A 21,433-nucleotide genomic window follows, 5' to 3' on the forward strand; every position below is an offset into this window, starting at 1 on the left:
TCAAGAGAATATCCCTGGAGACGCACTTCCGTCTTCTACTTGGGCTGCCCACAAAGCGGTCCTGAGAGGTCACATAATCAGTATAGCAGCGGCGAAACATAGAGCCAAACTTACAGACATAAAGTGCCTCACCAGGGAATTAAACATTCTATATAACAAGATTAACTCATCCACATCCCAATCATTGACTGATCTTATTTATTCAAAGCGCCAAGCCCTTAACACTCTTCTCTCTGAGGACACAGAAAAATCACTTAGGTTCTCTAAAGCAAAATTTTTGCTACATGTTAATTCTGCTTCTGCAATGTTTGCCCGCAAATTAAACCATGATGCCAAACCCCCTCACGTCTATAAGTTAAGAGACCCAAAAGGGAACATGGTCACACACCCCCAAGACGTTCTCCTGGCATTCACTACCTTTTACAAAAACCTCCTCTCTGGCCCTCAATCTCACCCAAAAGCATCTGCCCTAGACTGGTTGAATTCTTTGCAACTCCCCAAATTAAGTGAGGCACAATCCTCCTCACTTAACGAACCTTGCTCAGAAAATGAGATTGCTGATCTCATAAAATCTATTAAAACTTCAACGGCCCCCGGCCCAGATGGCTTTTCAGCTATCTATTATAAAAAGTATGCTACCCTGCTTGTACCCAGTCTTACTAGACTCTTTAACTATGTCCTCCAGGGAGGGTACTTCCCAGAAGAGATGCTACTAGCGAACTTATCCTTGATTCCCAAACCCCAAAAAGACCATTCCCTTCCCCAAAATTATCGCCCGATTTCTGTTCTTAAACTATTCGGCAGACTACTCGCTAACCGACTATCCTCAGTAATCACTTCTCTCATCCATGTAGATCAGACTGGCTTTATCCCAGGAAGACAAATTGTCGACAACATCAGATTAGTCACTAACGTTATTCAAGATGCTAACCTTCGCTCCCACCCACTATGCTTACTTGGTCTGGATATCCACAAAGCTTTCGACAGTGTCAACTGGTCTTACCTTAACCATCTTCTCCCTAAATTTGGCATATCACCAAAATTCATCCATGGCTTTAACGCCCTTTATCATCTCCCCAAAACCAGAATCAAAATACCTGGCAATAATTCAGACTTCTTCCCCCTTAGCAGAGGCACCAGACAGGGATGCCCCCTTTCTCCCCTCCTCTTTGCCCTAGCCATTGAGCCACTGGCTCATGCTATCAGGTCCAATCCAGATATCCATGGTTACCTTAAAAACTCCCACCAATATAAACTAAGCTTATATGCAGATGATGCCCTTGTATTTTTAACAGATCCACACACTTCTATCCCTAACCTCCTCAACGTTCTACACAAATTCCACGAACTTTCGGGCCTATCTATCAGTACTAACAAATGTTCCATTCTCCCCATCAACTGTCCCCCTGATCTAACCGCCCTAATGAAACAAAACTTCAACTTTATATGGTCCCCCTTATCTTTTAAATACCTTGGGGTCAATATCACAGCCACACACAACCAACTCTATAAATCAAACTATCTCCCCTTGTTTTCCCACATTAGCGCTTTGCTCAAAGTCTGGTCCTCTTATCACATCTCCTATTTAGGTAGGATATGTGCTTTTAAGATGACGATTCTCCCTAAACTTCTTTATTTCTTCAGGGCATTGCCAATTAGTATCCCCAAAACACGCTTAGAAGCGCTACAAAGAGAAATCAACAAATTTATATGGAATGATAAAAAGCCTAGAAGCAGTTATTCCCTCATGCACAGATCCCAGACTAGAGGTGGCCTTGGCCTTCCAAATTTATGGCATTATTATTTAGCAGCTAGACTGGTACAGCTGGCCCAATGGTTCTCCCCCGTTGTAAATATCCCTTGGCTCCGTTTTGAATCATCCTCTATACAGCCTCTCAACCTAAAAGGGATTCTGTGGGCCAATGTGGTACCTTACCATACCCTCTCCAGGAAAAACACAATAGTTGCTCAGATGGTGCAGTTCTGGAGAAAGATTAAAGACAAACATCTCCTCTCTTCCCCCACCCCTCCCCTCGCATCATACATAGGCGACCCCAGATTTTCTACTTCCTCCCCAGACTTGTCCCTCTTCAATGGGTGGACTACTAGGGGACTCACCACCCTCAAATCACTCACCTCCAACTCATCTTTTCTCCCCTTCTCTACACTGATGGCCAGACACGGTTTTTCACCCTCCGACCTTCCTCAATACACCCAAATCCATGACTTTTACGCAAAACACTTCTCTACACGCATTTCCCCCCCCAGCACCTTATTTGAACATGTCTGCCTATCTAACCCCAGAGACAAAGGCCTAATATCTAGCTTTTACAACTATCTCAATTCCCTACATCAACCAGAAAAATCAGGCCCCATGGAACGTTGGGAATTTGAACTTAACTGCTCCTTCCAGGAGGACCAGTGGTTGGTCATGATTGACAACCTTAGAAAGAGGAACCGTGCTGCCGCCTTCAGGGAGACTCCCTTAAAGATCTTTACCAGGTGGTACATGACCCCGGCTAAACTTCACTCCTTCTACCCCAATGTTTCCCCTAACTGTTTTAGAGGCTGCCAGGAAATTGGCAACTACTTCCACATTTTCTGGGATTGTGGAAAGCTGCAACCCATTTGGCAAGCGGTTATTGATAGACTTGAGATCTCCCTCAAGAAAAAAATCTCCCTTACTCCTCATATATGCCTATTATTCGCCACAGTCCCTGATGTCCCACCCCCTTGTAATAGACTGATCCACTCCCTTATCAGTGCAGTACAATGGATGATTGCATGCAACTGGAAATCGCAGACCCTCCCATGGCCCCAGGTTATATCTAGAATGGAATCCATCAAACTCTCTGAAAGAATCCACCACACCTTATTTGACAGCATGCATATCTTCTCTAATAAGTGGCTCTACTGGTCTACGCCCTCCTTATAATCTTTTAGTATTTCATTCCCACACTTCATGATTAACATGGGTCATTTGGCCCTCTCTCATTGTTTTACTAGTACACAGCATAATATCTTATTCCACCCTGTAATGTATGTTTACATTTCTATATGCCTATATCTTACTGTGCACAGGTATTTGTCACTCCCCCCCTGTATGATTTTTATACCTTACCCACCCGATCATTGTCTCCCTCTTGGTATTCCCCAAATTCTACCTTTTTTACACACTGCACTGTATGGTATTGTATTATTACTTGTCTTCCAAATAAAACCTTTTTGAAAACAAAAATAGAAAACTCAGAGCTTTTTCCGGGAGACACCCTGTGCCTTCTTCAGAAGATGGGTTTGAAAAGTGGATGGATCAGGCCGCCCAGGCTCTGGAAGAATGGGGAATCCCAGAGAAGAATAAGAAGCAGAGGATCATGGAAAGCCTCAGAGGACCACCCCCAGAGGCTATACGCAACCTCAAGCTTAGTAAAGACAATTGCACTGCTCAAGATTATCTAGACGTCCTACAGAATGTGTTCGGGAGGATTGAAGACATCAGTGAGCTCTGCTGCCAATTAGAGCACTGCTTTCAAAAGAAGGGAGAAAAACTCTGAATTTCTCAGCCGCCTGGATAAGATCTTGCACCGGATGTTGTTAAAGAAAGGGATAAATCCCAAAGAAGTGGACAAAACACACTTCCAACAAGTGGTAAGGGGGGCCCAGCCCATGGACCCTATTGTCTTTCAGTTGCGAACCCAAAAGGGAAGCAGAGTGTTGAAGTATCCTGATCTGATCCGGATCATTCGACAGGAGGAGGACCTCCTAGATCAAAAGAACAAGTACCAAGCCACATAAACTCCTGCACGAGTGCGTGTTGTGGCCCCCTGAGGACCATGATCCCCAAGTTGAGCTCCTAAAGACACAAGTGTCTTAATTGACGGAGATAGTAGCTGCTTTAACCGGCCAAGCAGGGTTTTCCCCTTACCAGACCAGAAGGGATGAAGCCGAGAAGCCCGCCCATGGGCCTTACGACCAACAACATAAACCAAGAAGGTTTATATTCTGTTTCAACTGCGGAGGGATAGGACACACTAGAGAAGTTTGCCCCAGCCCGGTCAACGCCAACCCACCAAAGTACAGGCCGACAGAAAACTTCAGAGGGCCCCGGTGAAGGAGTCAACCGGGAGCCCACCTATCGTAGACAGCTCCAATGTGTAACCAGAAACAAAGGGACAGAGGCAGAAAGAGAAACTCCCTCCGAGATGACCTCCAAATTCCCGCCCACGTGATTGGGTAGGGGCCAAAAAGGATCCTCACAAGAGAGGGGTGAGAATTTAAGTTACAAGGAAGAGGGAAAACCACACCTCGGAAGTTCCCTGAGAATTTAGTGGGGCCTTCCCCATTAGTGCCCATTCAAGTAGAAGGCATATACACCAAGGCCCTCCTGGATACGGGAGCGCAAGTGACTCTTCTGTACAGAGACTTTTACGATCAGTAGCTTTCTCATTTGCCTTTGCAGAAGTTAGAAGAGTTGGAGATATGGGGCATTGGAACTCAGAATTTCCCTTATGATGGGTATTTACCAATATGCCTGACCTTCGATACCCTGGTGATAGTCTGCCCTCGGCCCCCAGGGGCCCATAAGAGCTCCCTCATCATAGGGACAAACACAGCTTTGGTCCGGAGACTTCTGACCCCCTTAATCGAAGCAGCAGAGGTCTCAGTTCAAAGGGTACATCCAATGTTAAGAAAGGTGTTCCACCAGCTGGTGATGGAGAAAAATGCCCCTGAAGGAGTGGGTAGGATCTGCCGGTCAGGGAAAACCATGAAGATCCTGCAGCCTGGAGAAGTAACCTGCCTCAGTCAAACTCACCTGGTCTCAGCCGGGCCCGTTTCTTATCCTTGAACCCGACCTGGAAAAATCGTGGATGGGTATTCGTTAACATTCGGAACCCCACCGCCAGCCCTGTGAAAGTGCCAGCCAGAGTGCTACTGGGCCGGGTCCATCAAGCCACCCCCGTCAGCCTGTCCGATCTGGCGGATGGCAAAAAGATAGAAGACTCAAAGAAGAGTCACCAGCCTGATGGCGCTGAACTTCCACCAGGATGGAAGGAGAGGATGGAAGCTCAACCTAGTAGGTGGCAGAAGATATTCTCGAAGACCGAGTTTGATGTCGGATGTGCAAAAAGCACCACCCACAGGATCCGATTGAGAGAGGACAAGCCTTTCAGAGAACGGGTCCGAAGAGTTCACCTGACGGATTTGGAAGATCTCAGGGAGCAGCTTGCAGAATTGAAAAGGATCGGAACTATCCAAGAATCCAGGAGTCCCTATGCTTCCCCCATAGTAGTAGTAAGGAAGAAAAATGGCTCTCTAAAGTTGTGCACCGACTACAGAACCCTCAACAAGCAGACTATTCCTGACCAGTACACTACCCCTCGGATTGAGGATGCACTACAGAGTCTGTCAGGAGCTCAGTGGTTCAGTGTCATGGACCTGAAGAGTGGTTATCAAATTCCCATGCGCCAAGAAGATAGAGAGAAGGCGGCTTTCATCACCCCAGTGGGTTTCTTTGAGTTTAATCGTATGCCCCAGGGGCTGTCAGGCGCCCCAGCAACCTTCCAGAGATTGATGGAGAAAACTGTAGGTGATATGAACCTGATCATAGAAAAACAAAAGTGTGGCGCTGATGAAAGTATAAAACAAAGTCCATATGATAGGACAATTGCAAGTAACAGATAAGCCAAAGTCCACAGTAGAACCAGATCTCTGAAGCAGATGAGGGACAACAAAGTATAAGTTCCTTAAACCATGAAGATGGATATAGATGTCTGCTTACCAGATGTTGAGACTTGAATAGGTGTACACCTATCAAGTCATACAGGCTTGTAGGTTACTGAGAACCTGATGTCGTCTGCTGGGGGAAAGGGATGTAGGATCCAATAGTCCTTCCTCCTGGGTGTTGTTGATTAGCCGATAACCATATAGAAGTCTCAGACACGAGAATCGATGATTGACCAAAAGGAAATTAAAACACACATAGCGTGATACTGCATATGGTTGAAATTTATTTTAAAGGGAATAAAAAATTTACACTCACGTGTGACCGGAGGTAATAAAAGCGCTTGTACAATAAAAGGCAGAAAAGGTCAGTGTCTTCTCCCGACGCGTTTCGTTCAATAGAACATCGTCTTGGGCCCCAGTTCTGCCCCAGTTCTGGCCTACGCAGATACATCAAAACCCTATGAGTTACATGTAGATGCCAGTAGAGAGGGGCTAGAAGGAGTGTTGTATCAAGAGCACAGCGGTTGTCTACGCCCAGTGGCTTATGTGAGTAGGAGTTTAACCTCATCAGAGAAGAATTACCCCACTCAGACTTTCTTTGCGTGGAGCCTGATCGAAGTGGAATAGGAAATTTTCTGGTAGTGACAGACCACTTCACCAGGTATGCCCAAGCATACCCAACCAAGGATCAGAAAAGCTTCAACGGTGGCCAAAGTCTTGGTAGAGAAGTTCTTTGTTCATTATGGATTACCACAACGAATCGACTCTGACCAAGGGAGAGACTTTGAAAGTAAACTGATACAAAAACTGTTGGGTCTGTTGAACATTAGGGATGAGCTTGTCGTTTGACTTGAACATATGTTCGACTCGAACATCGTCTGTTCGTACGTTCTAAGAATTTCGAACAAAACGGGTCGTTTGCGCAAAATTTGAGTGACGCGCGTCGGCCCATAATTCACTGCGGCGTTGCGCGCTGATGATTGGTCAAGCATGCACCATGACCCTGCATGCTTGGCCAATCACAGCGCCCAAAAAAACGAAGAACCATAATTGGCCAAAGCCAGGGTGGCTTTGGCCAATTATGGCTCAGGGGGTTTAGTATACGCCCCACACTATATAAGGCCGCCTGTAAGGCGGCCTCGTGTAGTGTGTTCCGGCTTTGTTAAAGAGAAGTCAGTCAGACAGTTAGAGAGAGAGAGAGAGAGATAGATAGATACACAGGGGCTGATTTACCAAGCCTGTGCACCATGACTCACTGCGCACAGGCAAGAGTAAAAGTGTTTTTGACATTTACTAAAGAAATACGCTGGCAGCGTATTTCTTTATTTACTAAAGTGCACAGTGCGCCCAGGAGAGGGCGCATTGAGCACTACTATAGACCTGGCGCACGGCATATTGAAATGTAAATAGCGGGGATTTGGGCGGGAGTTTATTAGGGGGGAGGTGGGGTGATGCGGGGGAAGTGTGGTGACGTGTTTGAATGTGTGTTGCGGGCCGAATTGAAAGTGAAAGTGATTTTAGGGAACCGATCCCTGTACGCTTACATAGTACACCTGAACCTCAGGAGGTTCATTTGCATACTGGGCATGCGTACAGAGAAATTTCAGGGATTCCCGTGCGCCTTGTCAGTACGCTGAGAAAATCTTGGTAAATACCAATCGGCGTAGCTGTAATTCCTGTGCGTGACGCGGCGCATGGGAATCTCCGAACTGTTTTCAGCCTGCGCTGACCATGAAGGGGAACTCCGCACCAAATTTCAAAACAAAAACCTGCGCGAGTTCCCCTCCAGGCTCTTAGGCTTGGTCTGGAACGTAATGGGTTAAACCCGCGCCGAAAAACAGCGTGGGGTTCCCCCCAGATCCAGACCAAGCCCTCATCCCAAGCACGCAGTCTGGCCGGACAGGAATGGGGGTGGGGCCCTCCCCCGGCAGAAATCGGCGAAGCCCAGGGCCCCGGCGGAAGATCGGGAGAGACACCCCCCCCCTTGTGAAAGAGCTAAAAGAAGAAAGGGGGGGGCCCCGGAGCTGACTAATAAATTATTTTAAAAATGTATGTGGTGTGTTTTTTTTACTTTACACTTTTCCCCCAGGTGAATGGGTAGGGGTACGATGTACCCCATACTCATTCACATAGGGTGGGGGGCCGGCATCTGGGGGCCCCCTTATTAAAGGGGCTCTCAGATTCCGATAAGCACCCCGCCCGCATACCCCGACAACCAACTGCTAGGGTTGTCGGGAAGAGGCTCTTGTCCCCATCGACATGGGGACAAGAGTGCTTTGGGGTGGGGGGCAGTGCCCCCCTCCCTCAAAGCACACACTCCTCCATGTTGAGGGCATGAGGTCTGGTACGGCTCAGGAGTGGGGGCGCTCGCTCGTCCCCACCCCCATTCCTGTCCGGGCCAGACTGCGTGCCTGGGATGGGGGTTTGGTCTGGATCTGGGGGGACCCCACGCTGTTTTTCGGCGTGGGCTTAACCCCTCACGTTCCAGACCAAGCCGAAGACTTACGCAAGTCCCGCCCACATATGTAAACATCGTTTAAACCACACATGTGAGGTATTGACGCGTGCGTTAGAGCGAGAGCAATACTTTTAGCACTAGACCTTCTCTGTAACTATAAACTGGTAACCTGAAAAAAAAAATGTGTGTGTTCGCTTCTGACTGGGAGCCAATAGGGACAGGGGCGTTTTAATTATTATTATTTATTTTTGTTACGTAATAATTCACTAAGACCTCCCCTTCAGCCTGGAAAGCATGAGTTCAGGGGAAAAAAACACAGCTCTCATGCTTTCAGCAACCATTGCAGCTTTGTTCCTGCATGTGAGCTGAACTGAGCATGCTCAGGCAGTTAGAAATGTTTTATTTTCTTTTTGAGGGTGAAAATCACTTGGATGTCTCTGAGCATGCTCATAGAGCGTGGGTGGGTTAGTAATTTAAGGACATCCTTAACAGGTGTAATCACTTACAACCTCACCCAAACTAGAGACTGGAATTTGTTCATGTGATTTCAATTGCTTCATTACTAGCACACATGTTATAAAAAGCGTGGATAGAGCAGTCCTCAGCTGCCCTGAAAGGGGCAGGCATGTTGTTGCTAAACAGAAATGTGTTTTGAAGCATGTTTATTTTTATTTTGCCAATGTTTTTTGTTTATTTTTAAATGATGTTCAATTTGATGTATTTGTCTCTGCTGCCTTATTTTGAAAAATATTTCTGAAGATGTTGGGACGGTTAACCTATGTTTATTTAGATTTTTTAAATGTATTTATGTTTGTGTGTGTGTGTTTTTGTTTGTTTGTCTTTTTTGCTTTCCTTGTTTTGTTGACCAATAAAAATTACTTTCAAATTTTGAAGTTTGTTTTTTGTTACTTTTTCATGCTACAGATTTTGACAGCTGCAGCTGAAATAGGTTTGGCCTAACAAATTAGGTGTGATTTTTGTCTAAGCTTCTTTCCTGGTGTGTACGAATGAAAAGTTTGCTGCCATGTTTAATCACCAGGAAATTAAAGACAAAGTGGTAAGTATTTTCTTTTTACTGCAGTGGTCCTCAGCCCTCAAGTACCCCCGACAGGACATGTTTTGTGGATTTCTCTTATCAACAATTGCTGTCCAGACTGTCTTTTAAAGCACATGTGCAAGATGAAGGAAAACTTGCAAACATGGCCTGTTGGGGGGGGGGGGTATTGATGGACAGGCTTGAAGTGCTTTTACAGCACTGTGCTTAAATCTAGCGCAAGGCAATCCTATTCTAATTGTGGGTGTTTGAGGGAAGCCAAGTGAGTGTTAGAACCCCTGCTTGTTTTTTTTTTTGGGTTGAGCTTTGTGTCCCTTTTCTTAAAATTGGCTTCACTTCCTGTCACACAGCTGAACAGGAAGTGAGGTTAAAACCCTACCAGTGTCTTTTCTTGGGGACACAGGTCAATCTAACTAGTGTCCCCATTAAGCAAATTGCACTCCAGCACTGCTGTGTACACCCCAAATCATGGGTCTTCAAACTACGGCCCTCCAGTTGTTCAGGAACTACAATTCCCATCATGCCTAGTCATGTCTGAAGGCCTCATGGGATGTGTAGTTCTACAACAGCTGGAGGGCCGTAGTTTGAGGATCCCTGACCCAAATGATTATTTAGTTTGGGGTTTAGTAAAGGCAAAGCCACTCTGCAGTACAAGCATAGTCGCTGAAAATCAGAGAGGAAGCACTGATGCTTTTAACATCCAATCCTGTAGAAGCAAAGTTGTTTTGTTTTCTTCCTTGCTTGTCCACTTGTAGTGCAAAGTGGATTTGCCTTTAGTAAATGGACCCCAAAGTCCAAGATCCCTAATAATTTGGGGTGTACACAGCAAAATGCTAGAGTGCAATTTACATAATGGGAAACTATTTAGATTGATCTCTGTGTCCCCAAGAAAAGATATTAGTAAGGATTTAGCCTCACTTCCTGTTTGGCTATGTGACAGGAAGTGAATGAATTTGAATTAGAAAGGGTGAAGACACCTCACAAATGTTGTCACTATCAGGGGTGCAGACATCCCCAAAAAATGAGCAGATAATACTTATTTGCAAATTAATAATTTTTTATTTAACATTGGGTGGTGTTTGTGAGGGGCCCTAACACACACATTCATACATATTAGCAACGCTGTATCCTGGCCTATTAGCATGGTTATATTTTCTTAGGCCTCTCAAAACTCTCTGAAATTTGTGCTTAAACTAGAACTAGAATCAACACTTTTTATTTTCTTTAATTTTGGATAGAGTGAGGGAGGGTTATAGGCCTGGTCAGTTTATTTTGTATTATCTGTGTCCAATTGGGGAGATTTGCCTTCACTTCCTGCCCCATAGCCAAACAGGAAGTGAGAGAAAAACTATGCAAATTAAGGGAATCCAGTGCCCCCCCTCCCCCCCAGAACTAGTGTGTGTCCCCTGAAAAATCCTGGGCGGGTCATACAAAAACAGGGTGTGGCCTTGACAGGAAGGGGTGGGTAATTTTTCTATTAGTAGGTGCAGAAATGTAGTCAGGCCTAGGGCAGCACAAAACCTAAATATACTACTATATATTAGGGCTTATTTAGACCGGATCCGATTTACAGCATGTTTTTATATTGTGGGAGGAAACCCACACAGGCACAGGGAGAGAAAACTCCAGGCAGATGGTGTCACGGGCAGGATTCGAACCAGCGACCCTTTTGCTGCTAGGTCAAAGTGCTACACCACTGTGCTGAACGAACATGATTGCAGCTGAAAGCATGAGATCTTTTTTTGTTTTTTTTGCCAATACCATGCTTTCCAGTCTTATTGACCCCGCCTCTCTCCATAAAGAGGACCTGTCACACACCAGTCCTATTACAAGTCCTAAAATGCCCCTGTCCCTAGTAGCTCGCACTCAGAAGCGAACATGCTTGTAAGTCCCGCCCACATATGTAAACACCATTCAAACCACACATGTGAGGTATTGACGCGTGCGTTAGAGCGAGAGCAATAATTCTTGCCCTACACCTCCTCTGTAACTCTGAACTGGTAACCTGTAAAAAAGAAATCAAGCATCGCCTATGGATATTTTTAAGTCCCGAAGTTTGGCGCCATTCCATGAGTGTGTGCAATATTAAAGCGTGACAAGTTAGGTATCTATTTACTCGGTGTAACATCAACATTATCCCTAAAAATTGGGCTAACTTTAATGTTTTGTTATTTTTAAATTCATGAACCGGTTTTTTTTTTGGGCCAAAAAAAAAAGGCGTTAGAAAAATTATTGCGCAAATACCGTTGGAAATCAAATAAAAAATGACCGCCACTTTATTCCCTAGGGTGTCTGCTAAAAAAATATATATATATATATATATATATATATAATGTTTGGGGGTCCTGAGTAATTTCCCAGGAAATGAATATAATTTTTACATGGAGGAGAGAAGTGCCAGAATAGGCGCGGTATGGAAGTGGTTAAAGTGAAATAATAAAAGTGAAATATTCCTTTAAATTTCATACAGGGGGGGAGGGGGGTATAACTTGCCTGTGAAGCGCATGTTTCCCGTGCTTAGAACTGTCCCTGTACAAGATGTCATTTCTGAAGTGAAAAAGTAATTTTAAAGTACTCATGGCTATAAAGAATACAGTCATTGCTCATTAAAAATAAAAAAATGTATGGGGGTCCCCCCAAATTAAATTACCAGGCCCTTCAGGTCTGGAATGGATATTAAGGGGAACCCCGCCGTAAAAACAAAAAAAATGACGTGCGATACCCCCAAATATCCATACCAGGCCCTTCAGGTCTGGTGTGGATTTTAAGGGGAACTCCACCCCTAATAAAAAAAAATGGCGTGGAGTCCCCGTAAAAATCCACACCAGACCCTTATCCGAGCACGTTAACCTGGCCGGCCGCAGAAAAGAGGGGGGGACAGAGTGCGGCCCCCCCCCTCTCCTGAACTGCACCAGGCCACATGCCCTCAACATGGGGAGGATGTCCCCATGTTGATGGGGACAAGGGCCTCATCCCCACAACCCTTGCCCGGTGGTTGTGGGGGTCTGCGGGCGGGGGGCTTATCAGAATCTGGAAGACCCCTTTAACAAAGGGGAATACCCCCAGATCCCGCCCCCCCCCCCTGTGTGAAATGGTAATGGGGTACATTGTACCTCTACCATTTCACAAAAAAAAAAATGTCAAAAGTGTTAAAAATGACAGTAGCCGGTTTTTGACAAATCTTTTAATAAAATCTTCTTTCCGCGGTTTTTCTTCTTCTTTCATTTGGGTTTCTTCCTCGGCTTCTTTCTTGGGTCTTCTCGTCCACATCTTGCCCGACGTCTTCTCCCATCTTCTTCTCCGCCCGTCGGCCTTCTCGTCCACATCTTCTTGATCTTCTGGGCGCTGCACTTCAAATTGAAGACCCCGCCGTGTTTCGCTCCTGGGACCCGCCCCCCTCTGACGCCACAGGTAAACTCATATGAAATTCTGCGTGTGGTATATGTGCGTCAGAGGGGGGCGGGGTCACATGAGCGTCACACGGCGGGAACTTCAATTGGAAGCTCGTCCGCATAGTGCGGCGGCTTCTTCTTCTCCGGACGGCGCGCTTGAAATTGAATTCCCCCGCCGCGTGATGCTCTGTGACCCTGCCCCCCTCTGACGCACATGACTTTTAAATGAGTTTACTTGTGGCGTCAGAGGGGGGCGGGTCCCAGGAACGGAACACGGCGGCTAATTCAATTTCAAGCGATGCGTCCGGGGAAGAAAAAGATGTGGACGAGAAGGCTGACCGACGAACGGAGAAGAAGATAGAAGACACCGGGCAAGATGTGGGACGAGAAGGCCGACGGATGGAGAAGAAGATAGAACAATACGTCGGGCAAGATGTGGACGAGAAGACCCAAGAAAGAAGCAGAGGAAGAAACCCGAATGAAAGAAGAAGAAGAAAAACCACGGAAAGAAGATTTTATTAAAAGATTTGTCAAAAACCGGCTACTGTCATTTTTAACACTTTTGACATTTTTTTGGGGTGAAATGGTAGAGGTACAATGTACCCCATTACCATTTCACACAGGGGGGGGGCAGGATCTGGGGGTCCCCTTTGTTAAAGGGGTCTTCCAGATTCTGATAAGCCCCCTACCCGCAGACCCCCACAACCACCGGTCAAGGGTTGCCCGGTGGTTCCCCTTAATATCCATTCCAGACCTGAAGGGCCTTGTAATTTAATTTGGGGGAACCCCTACACATTTTTTGTTTTTGTTTTATGAATGAATCCTCTCTGAATTGTCAGAGCCGACAATTCATTATAGCCGCGTGTGAATTTTAAATGACTTTTTTTCCTTCAGAATGTCATTTTGTGCAGGGACAGTTCTAAGTGCGGGAAAAATGCGCTATTTCACATGCTGACTTTACACCCCCCTAGGTACGAAATTTAAAGGAATATTTCACTTTTATTGTTTCACTTTAAGAATTATTAATTTCACTGCTCCCGAAAAAACGGACGTTTTAAAAAATAAAAAAAACATTGATACATGTCCCCTGGGGCAGGACTGAGGTCCCCAAACACGTTTTAGGACAAAACTTGCATATTATCCTTTAAAATGAACACTTTTGATTTCTCCCATAGACTTCTATAGGGAGTTTGGCGCGGCTTTACATATCACTTGCAATGCGTCGGCTGCTACGCTGGTTCATGCGCCTAATTAAGGCTTCACCCGACGCACTTTTTTTCAGCCCCATAGTGTGGTCCGCCAGATAACATGAGCTTGCAATAAGTGGTGAGATATTCTTGTATGGACACAAATATGGTTATCAGTAAGAATACTCTGTTTTCTTTTTACCTGTGCAAGTTGGATTGTTTCCCACAAATCAATTTTGATAAAGCTGCGGTCAGTGTGATGAATGCCCTTTATTACTGATGACATTACTTAATTATCTGGACTGAAAAAAATGGCTAGTAGAAAAGTGCTAAACTGAAAGACTTCCATCCTCATAGGACATTACAAAATCCTGGAGCATGCTGGGAATGGGAAGGCTTATACCCAGCTGATCAACATGTTTTTGGTGTTTTTATAGTGACTTTTTGGTTACTATACATCCAATAGCTTGTTTCTAACTTATCGTGTCCCACTGTACATGTAAAAAAATATATATATATTTGTTATATTTATTCTGATTTCAGGGACACAACATATGTGGTTAAACAAATGACCCTTGTATACTGCTTCTAGACTTGCCTTCAGACCTGATGGGAATGACGAAAACAAGTGTGAAGAAGAAATGTAAAAAAGAGCAGAAATATTGGACACAAACAATACTAAATATCAAAAGATTATTTCCTTACTATGTGAAGCTGCAAGTAGTCTCCCAGACCAGAAGCACTGTCTACTCGAAGTAATACTGCATCCTTTTGTTGTGTAGTAAAGCCAACTGCAAGTCGATCAGCTCTTGTACTGGGACGGTCATTAGGAGGCCAGGTATAGGTAATAAGAGCTCCTCCTTTTCCGAATATATATGTGGTACCAGCTAAAAGAGAGGAAGGGGAGATACTATAAGCTCATAGCAGGACATACATTCATGTTTCAAACTAAGGTTGGGAATTACAGGCCTTTATCATGAAATTAAGCGATCATATAATATTGAAAAATATTATATTTTTCAATACCCAACAATAAGTATATATGTTGGTAGAATTTAACACATAAGCATACAGTGACTTGCAAAAGTATTCAGTCCCCTTGAACTTTGCGACCTTTTGCCACATTTCAGGCTTCAAACATAAAGATATAAAACTAATTTTTTTTGAAGAATCAACAACAAGTTGGACACAATCATGAAGTGGAACGAAATTTATTGGATATTTCAAACTTTTTTAACAAATAAAAAACTGAAAAATTGGGCGTGCAAAATTATTCAGCCCCCTTAAGTTAATACTTTGTAGCGCCACCTTTTGCTGCAATTACAGCTGTAAGTCGCTTGGGGTATGTCTCTATCAGTTTTGCACATCGAGAGACTGACATTTTTGCCCATTCCTCCTTGCAAAACAGCTCGAGCTCAGTGAGGTTGGATGGAGAGCGTTTGTGAACAGCAGTTTTCAGTTCTTTCCACAGATTCTCGATTGGATTCAGGTCTGGACTTTGACTTGGCCATTCTAACACCTGGATATGTTTATTTGTGAACCATTCCATTTTAGATTTTGCTTTATGTTTTGGATCATTGTCTTGTTGGAAGACAAATCTCCGTCCCAGTCTCAGGTCTTTTGCAGACTCCATCAGGTTTTCTTCCAGAATGGTCCTGTATTTGGCTCCATCCATCTTCCCATCAATTTTAACCATCTTCCCTGTCCCTGCTGAAGAAAAGAAGGCCCAAAACATGATGCTGCCACTACCATGTTTGACAGTGGGGATGGGGTGTTCAGGGTGATGAGCTGTGTTGCTTTTACGCCAAACATAACGTTTTGCATTGTTGCCAAAAAGTTCGATTTTGGTTTCATCTGACCAGAGCACCTTCTTCCACATGTTTGGTGTGTCTCCCAGGTGGTTTGTGGCAAACTTTAAACAACACTTTTTATGGATATCTTTAAGAAATGGCTTTCTTCTTGCCACTCTTCCATAAAGGCCAGATTTGTGCAGTATACGACTGATTGTTGTCCTATGGACAGAGTCTCCCACCTCAGCTGTAGATCTCTGCAGTTCATCCAGAGTGATCATGGGCCTCTTGGCTGCATCTCTGATCAGTCTTCTCCTTGTATGAGCTGAAAGTTTAGAGGGACGGCCAGGTCTTCGTAGATTTGCAGTGGTCTGATACTCCTTCCATTTCAATATTATCACTTGCACAGTGCTCCTTGGGATGTTTAAAGCTTGGGGATTTTTTTTGTATCCAAATACGGCTTTAAACTTCTCCACAACAGTATATTGGACCTGCCTGGTGTGTTCCTTGTTCTTCATGATGCTCTCTGCGCTTTAAACGGACCTCTGAGACTATCACAGTGCAGGTGCATTTATACGGAGACTTGATTACACACAGGTGGATTCTATTTATCATCATTAGTCATTTAGGTCAACATTGGATCATTCAGAGATCCTCACTGAACTTCTGGAGAGAGTTTGCTGCACTGAAAGTAAAGGGGCTGAATAATTTTGCACGCCCAATTTTTCAGTTTTTTTATTTGTTAAAAAAGTTTGAAATATCCAATAAATTTCGTTCCACTTCATGATTGTGTCCCACTTGTTGTTGATTCTTCAAAAAAAATTACAGTTTTATATCTTTATGTTTGAAGCCTGAAATGTGGCAAAAGGTCGCAAAGTTCAAGGGGGCCGAATACTTTCGCAAGGCACTGTATATACCGTATGCATGTTTTTTCATCTATACAGATACCTAAAGATCTAGGCCCAGATTCACAAAGGACTTACACCGGCGTATCTCACTGTTGCCAAGATACGACTGACATAAGTCTCTTATGTCGTATCTTGGGTGCATATTTACGCTGGCCGCAAGGGGCGCTTCCGTAGATTTACGCGTAGAATATGCAAATGAGGTAGATACGCCGATTCACGAACGTACTTGCGCCCGCTACGCCATTTACATTAGGCTTACGTCCGGCGTAAAGTTACCCCTGCTATATGAGGCGCAGCCAATGCAAAGTATGGACGTCGGAACAGCCGTAGAATTTTACGTCGTTTACGTAAGTTGTACATGAATAGGGCTGTGCGCAAGTTGCGTTCACGTTGTAGGCAGTGTTCGACGTATCTTAGGCATTCTATCCGACACATGCGCCGTCCGTGGACGTATCCCAGTGCGCATGCGTCGGATAGAATGCCTAAGATACGTCGAACACTGCCTACGACGTGAACGCAACTTACGTTCGTTCGGCCCCTCATTTGCATGGGGTCACGGATCATTTTAATACAACACGCCCACCTCTTCCAAATTTGAATTATGCATGCTTACGCCGGCCAATTTACGCTACGCCGCCTCAACCAACGGAGCAAGTGCTTTGTGAATACTGCACTTGCCTGTCTAAGTTGCAGCGGCGTAGCATAAATAGGATATGCTATGCCCGCACAAAGATACGCTCAGATACGTGAATCTGGCCCATAAGGTTGTGTTTAACAAGCTGTAAAATACAGTGTGATTCATAAAGAAGTATACAGCTTCCACATGCTGTAAAACAGTAACAGTTGAAAACACGGACCACAACTGAGATCCGTTAAGTAGGGACACTCATAAAGGTTGTGTCTCACTACTGAGGGAAGTGCATAGGCTTGTATGTGACATGTCTAGTCGCTCAAAATGGCAGCATCTGCAGCGGAGAAGGCATTTATTGTTCTTTTTTGTTCTTGAATTGAGCAAAATGGAATCTGTAACTGTTGTGCAATGGCATTTTCGATCATCACTATTTGGAAAAGAACCTCAAAACAGAAAATCTATCTACAAATTTAAAACTACAGGCTGTTTATGCAAACCTAAAAGTCCTGGATGACAGTGTATATCCGAAGAAGTCGTCAATGGTGTTTGCACCACCATTCAACAAAGCCTAGGAAAAGTAACGCGCGCCCTGAACCACTTTACCCTGCAACACACATGCCCTAAACACGGGCACATTAGCTGATTGCAAGCTGGGAAGCTTCCCATAGACTGCTGTGTGTCCTGAGTGTCCGGGACGCTCTTAAAATGTTTTTTTTTTGGCAAAAGCTTGGGGGGGGGGGCGGCGCCCAGGCGCCCCCTGTGGATGGGCCGCCACTGGTTTTGGGGGTCAGTGTATGTGTCGGGGGTCAGTGTGTCAGGTAGGTGTCGGGGGTCAGTGTATGTGTCACGTAGGTGTCGGGGGTCAGTGTATTTGTTGGGGGTCAGTGTATGTGTCGGGGGTCAGTGTATTTGTTGGGGGTCAGTGTATGTGTCGGGGGTCAGTGTAGGTGTCGGGGGTCAGTGTAGGTGTCGGGTATGTGTCGAAGGTCAGTGTATGTGTCGGGGGTCAGTGTAGGTGTCGGTGGTCAGTGTAGGTGTCAGGTAGGTGTCGGGGGTCAGTGTAGGTGTCGGGGGTCAGTGTAGGTGTCGGGGGTCAGTGTAGGTGTCGGGGGTCAGTGTAGGTGTCGGGGGTCAGTGTAGGTGTCGGGGGTCAGTGTAGGTGTCAGGTAGGTGTCATTGTCAGGTATGTGTCGGAGGTCAGTGTAGGTGTCAGGTATGTGTCGAAGATCAGTGTATGTGTCGGGGGTCAGTGTATGTGTCAGGTATGTGTCGGGGGTCAGTGTAGGTGTCGTGGGTCGGTGTATGTGTCGGGGGTCAGTGTATGTGTCAGGTATGTGTCGTGGGTCGGTGTATGTGTCGGGGGTCAGTGTATGTGTCAGGTATGTGTCGGGGGTCAGTGTAGGTGTCGGGGGTCAGTGTAGGTGTCGGGGGGTCAGTGTAGGTGTCGGGGGTCAGTGTAGGTGTCGGGGGTCAGTGTAGGTGTCGGGGGGTCAGTGTAGGTGTCAGGGGGGTCAGTGTAGGTGTCAGGGGGGTCAGTGTAGGTGTCGGGTAGGTCAGTGTAATGTGAGTAGTGCAGAAAGTAGGAGTCAGGTGGATCAGTGTGTGTGTCAGGGGGTCAGATAGGTCACATGTGTTCAAAAAATGGAAAGAGTGCAGCGCTATGTGGTTAAAACCATGTGTGACATAAATGTTAAACCTTGAAATGTAAACAAATGATATGTGAAAAATGTATTAAAAGGAAAACTGATGCAGAGTCCAAAAAGAACACAACATAGTCCGTGAAGAGTTAATTCCAAAAGCAAATCCGTGAAGGGTTAACTCCCAAAAAAAGACACATTTCTTGCCAAGAAAGTGAAGATAAATAGCTGGATTCAGGTAGCTGGCCGCAACTTTAAGGCAGCGTAGCGTATCGTATTTACGCTACGCCGCCTTAAGTCAGAGAGGCAAGTACTGTGGGCCAAATCCACAAAAAGCGGCGCAAATTTAGTTCTTCAAAACTTATGTCATTTAAGTTATGGCGTCCTAATTTGGTTTTGTAAGTGCCGTATCCACAGCGCATTTGCGCCCAAATTTGCGCAAGCGTAACTTAAATTCCGAGGCGTAAGGCGGGGTTATTGCAAGTGGGAAGGAAGTGGGCGTGCTTCATTGTAATGAGCCGTGACCCCATGCAAATGAGGCGCCGGCCGTACTGCGCATGCGCGCACGAATCTGGACCTCACTGGGCATGTGCAGAACTTGGCTCGGCGCAATCAGTGAGTTAGGTAAAAGGCCAAGCGTACTTAGTTTGATGATCGCCCTGATAGATCGGAGGCGGCGGAACGTATGTCCTTTACGTTACGCCGCCGCAAGTTTAAGTGGCAAGTGCCTGATTCCCAAACCACTTACCTGTAAACTTGCGGCGGCGTCGCGTAAAGTCCACCCGCGCAAGCCCTCCTAATTCAAATGATCCTGGTAGGGGGCGTGGATCATTTAAATTAGGTGCGCTCCCGCGCCGATCGTAATGCGCATGCTCCGTCGGGTAAATTACCCGACGTGCATTGCGCTAAATGACGTCTCACGGGCGTCATTTGTTTTGACTGTAACGTAAATGGCGTCCAGCGCCATTCACGGACGACTTACGCAAACGACGTTAAATTTTCAAATTTCGACGCGGGATCGACGGCCATACTTAACATTGAGTACGCCACCTAGGGGGCATCTTTATCTTTACGCCGCGTATCGCTTACGGAAACGACGTTAAAACACTACGGCGGGCAAGGGTACGTTAGAGAATCGGCGTGACTAGTCATTTGCATATTCTACGCTGACCGCCACCTAGCGGTCAGCGTAAATATTGCAGCCTAAGATACAACGGCGCAGGCCGTCGTATCTTAGGCATGTTTAAGTGTATCTCAGTTTGAGAATACACTTAAACATAGGATCGGACTTACATCGGCGTATCTGCTGATACGCCGGCGTAAATTATTTGAGAATATGGCCCCTTGTAATTAATTTTTCACATATCATTTGTTTACATTTCAAGGTTCAACATTTATTTCACACATGGTTTTAACCACATAGCGCTGCACTCTTTCAATTTTTTGCTATCTATCCTAAGTTTTTTTTGTAGTGAACTTAAGTGCCAGCTGCTTTCTTATACACTGTGGGCCAGATTCACAAACAGCGGCGCAAATTAAGTTACCCCAAACGTATGTCATTTAAGTTATGGCGCCTTAATTTTGTGTCGTAAGTGCCGTATCCACAGCGCATTTGCGCCCAAAATTGCGCAAGCGTAACTTAAATCCCGAGGCGTAAGGCGGGGTTATTGCAAGTGGGAAGGACGTTGGCGTGCTCCATTGTAATGAGCCGTGACCCCATGCAAATGAAGGGCTGGCCGTACTGCGCTAGCGCGCACGAATCTGCTCCTCACTGGGCATGTGCAGAACTCGGCTTGGCGCAATCAGTGAGATAGGTAAAAGGCCAAGCGTACTTAGTTTGAGAATTGTCCTGTGTATAAATAGCCCCAAACACACTTCCCTTGCAAAAGTACATCCCTGTGTTCCCCTTTCCTAGAGCAAGTTGCTTTTGCTCTGTCGTCTGTTGGTGTGTGTTGGTGAGTTTAGTGTTAGATAAATGATTTGGAGGAGTAGTAGAGTGTAGTAGCTGTGTTTTTTTTTCTAAGTGTATTTTCTGTTTGTTTTTTCTGATTGTTTTTTTTCTGAGTGTATTTTCAATTTTTTCCGTGCTTGTTTTTGAATTTGTATTAGCTGTCTGCTTGTGTGGTTTGATTTTTGTGTGGGTTTCTTCTGTGAGTATTTGTGTTTGTTTGTTGTGTGAGTATTTGTGTTTGTTTGTTGTGTTTGTTTTTTGTTGGTGCTGAGTGTTGGGTGTTATGGCACCGAAGCGCAGGAAGCTGAATTTTTCAATCAGAGAAAAGCAGATACTTGCTAGGGCCATCACCCGTTTCGGGCATTATTTGCATGGCCCTGAGAGCCGGAACACCACCCCGGCCAGGAGGAAGGAGATCAATAAAAAAATTACTGATCAGATCAATGCGGCGGGGGGGGGGGGGAGACGAGGACCCCCAGTGGGATTCAAAAGAAGATCAACGATCTTAGAAAACTGGTCCGGGACAATGGCCAAAATAAATGCCCATGCCACGGGCACTGGAGGAGGCCCACCCTGCTCTGTCAGGCTGACTGAGGAGGAATGGGCAGTGGCCCGGTGTTTCCATAGCCAGCAGGTGGTGGGCCTGCCTGGCTTTCAATCTGATTCTCCTGTAACGACAGGTAATTTTTGGGTTTTTCTATCTG

The 21,433-nt window shown here is 45.4% G+C and overlaps 1 protein-coding gene across 16 annotated transcripts in view; it reads right to left on the reverse strand.

The window, feature by feature from the left end:
* Positions 1-21,433, reverse strand: part of NRXN2 (neurexin 2) — a 2,907,124-nt gene that overhangs the window by 579,030 nt on the left and 2,306,661 nt on the right. For all 16 annotated transcript variants that reach the window (XM_040327841.1, XM_040327834.1, XM_040327835.1 and 13 more), the window contains one exon: positions 14,518-14,699. In XM_040327841.1, coding sequence (XP_040183775.1) covers positions 14,518-14,699 — 182 coding nt within the window. The remainder of the gene's footprint in view (positions 1-14,517; positions 14,700-21,433) is intronic.

Source organism: Rana temporaria, chromosome 11 (genome assembly GCF_905171775.1).
Source record: "Rana temporaria chromosome 11, aRanTem1.1, whole genome shotgun sequence".
Lineage (NCBI taxonomy): Eukaryota > Metazoa > Chordata > Amphibia > Anura > Ranidae > Rana > Rana temporaria.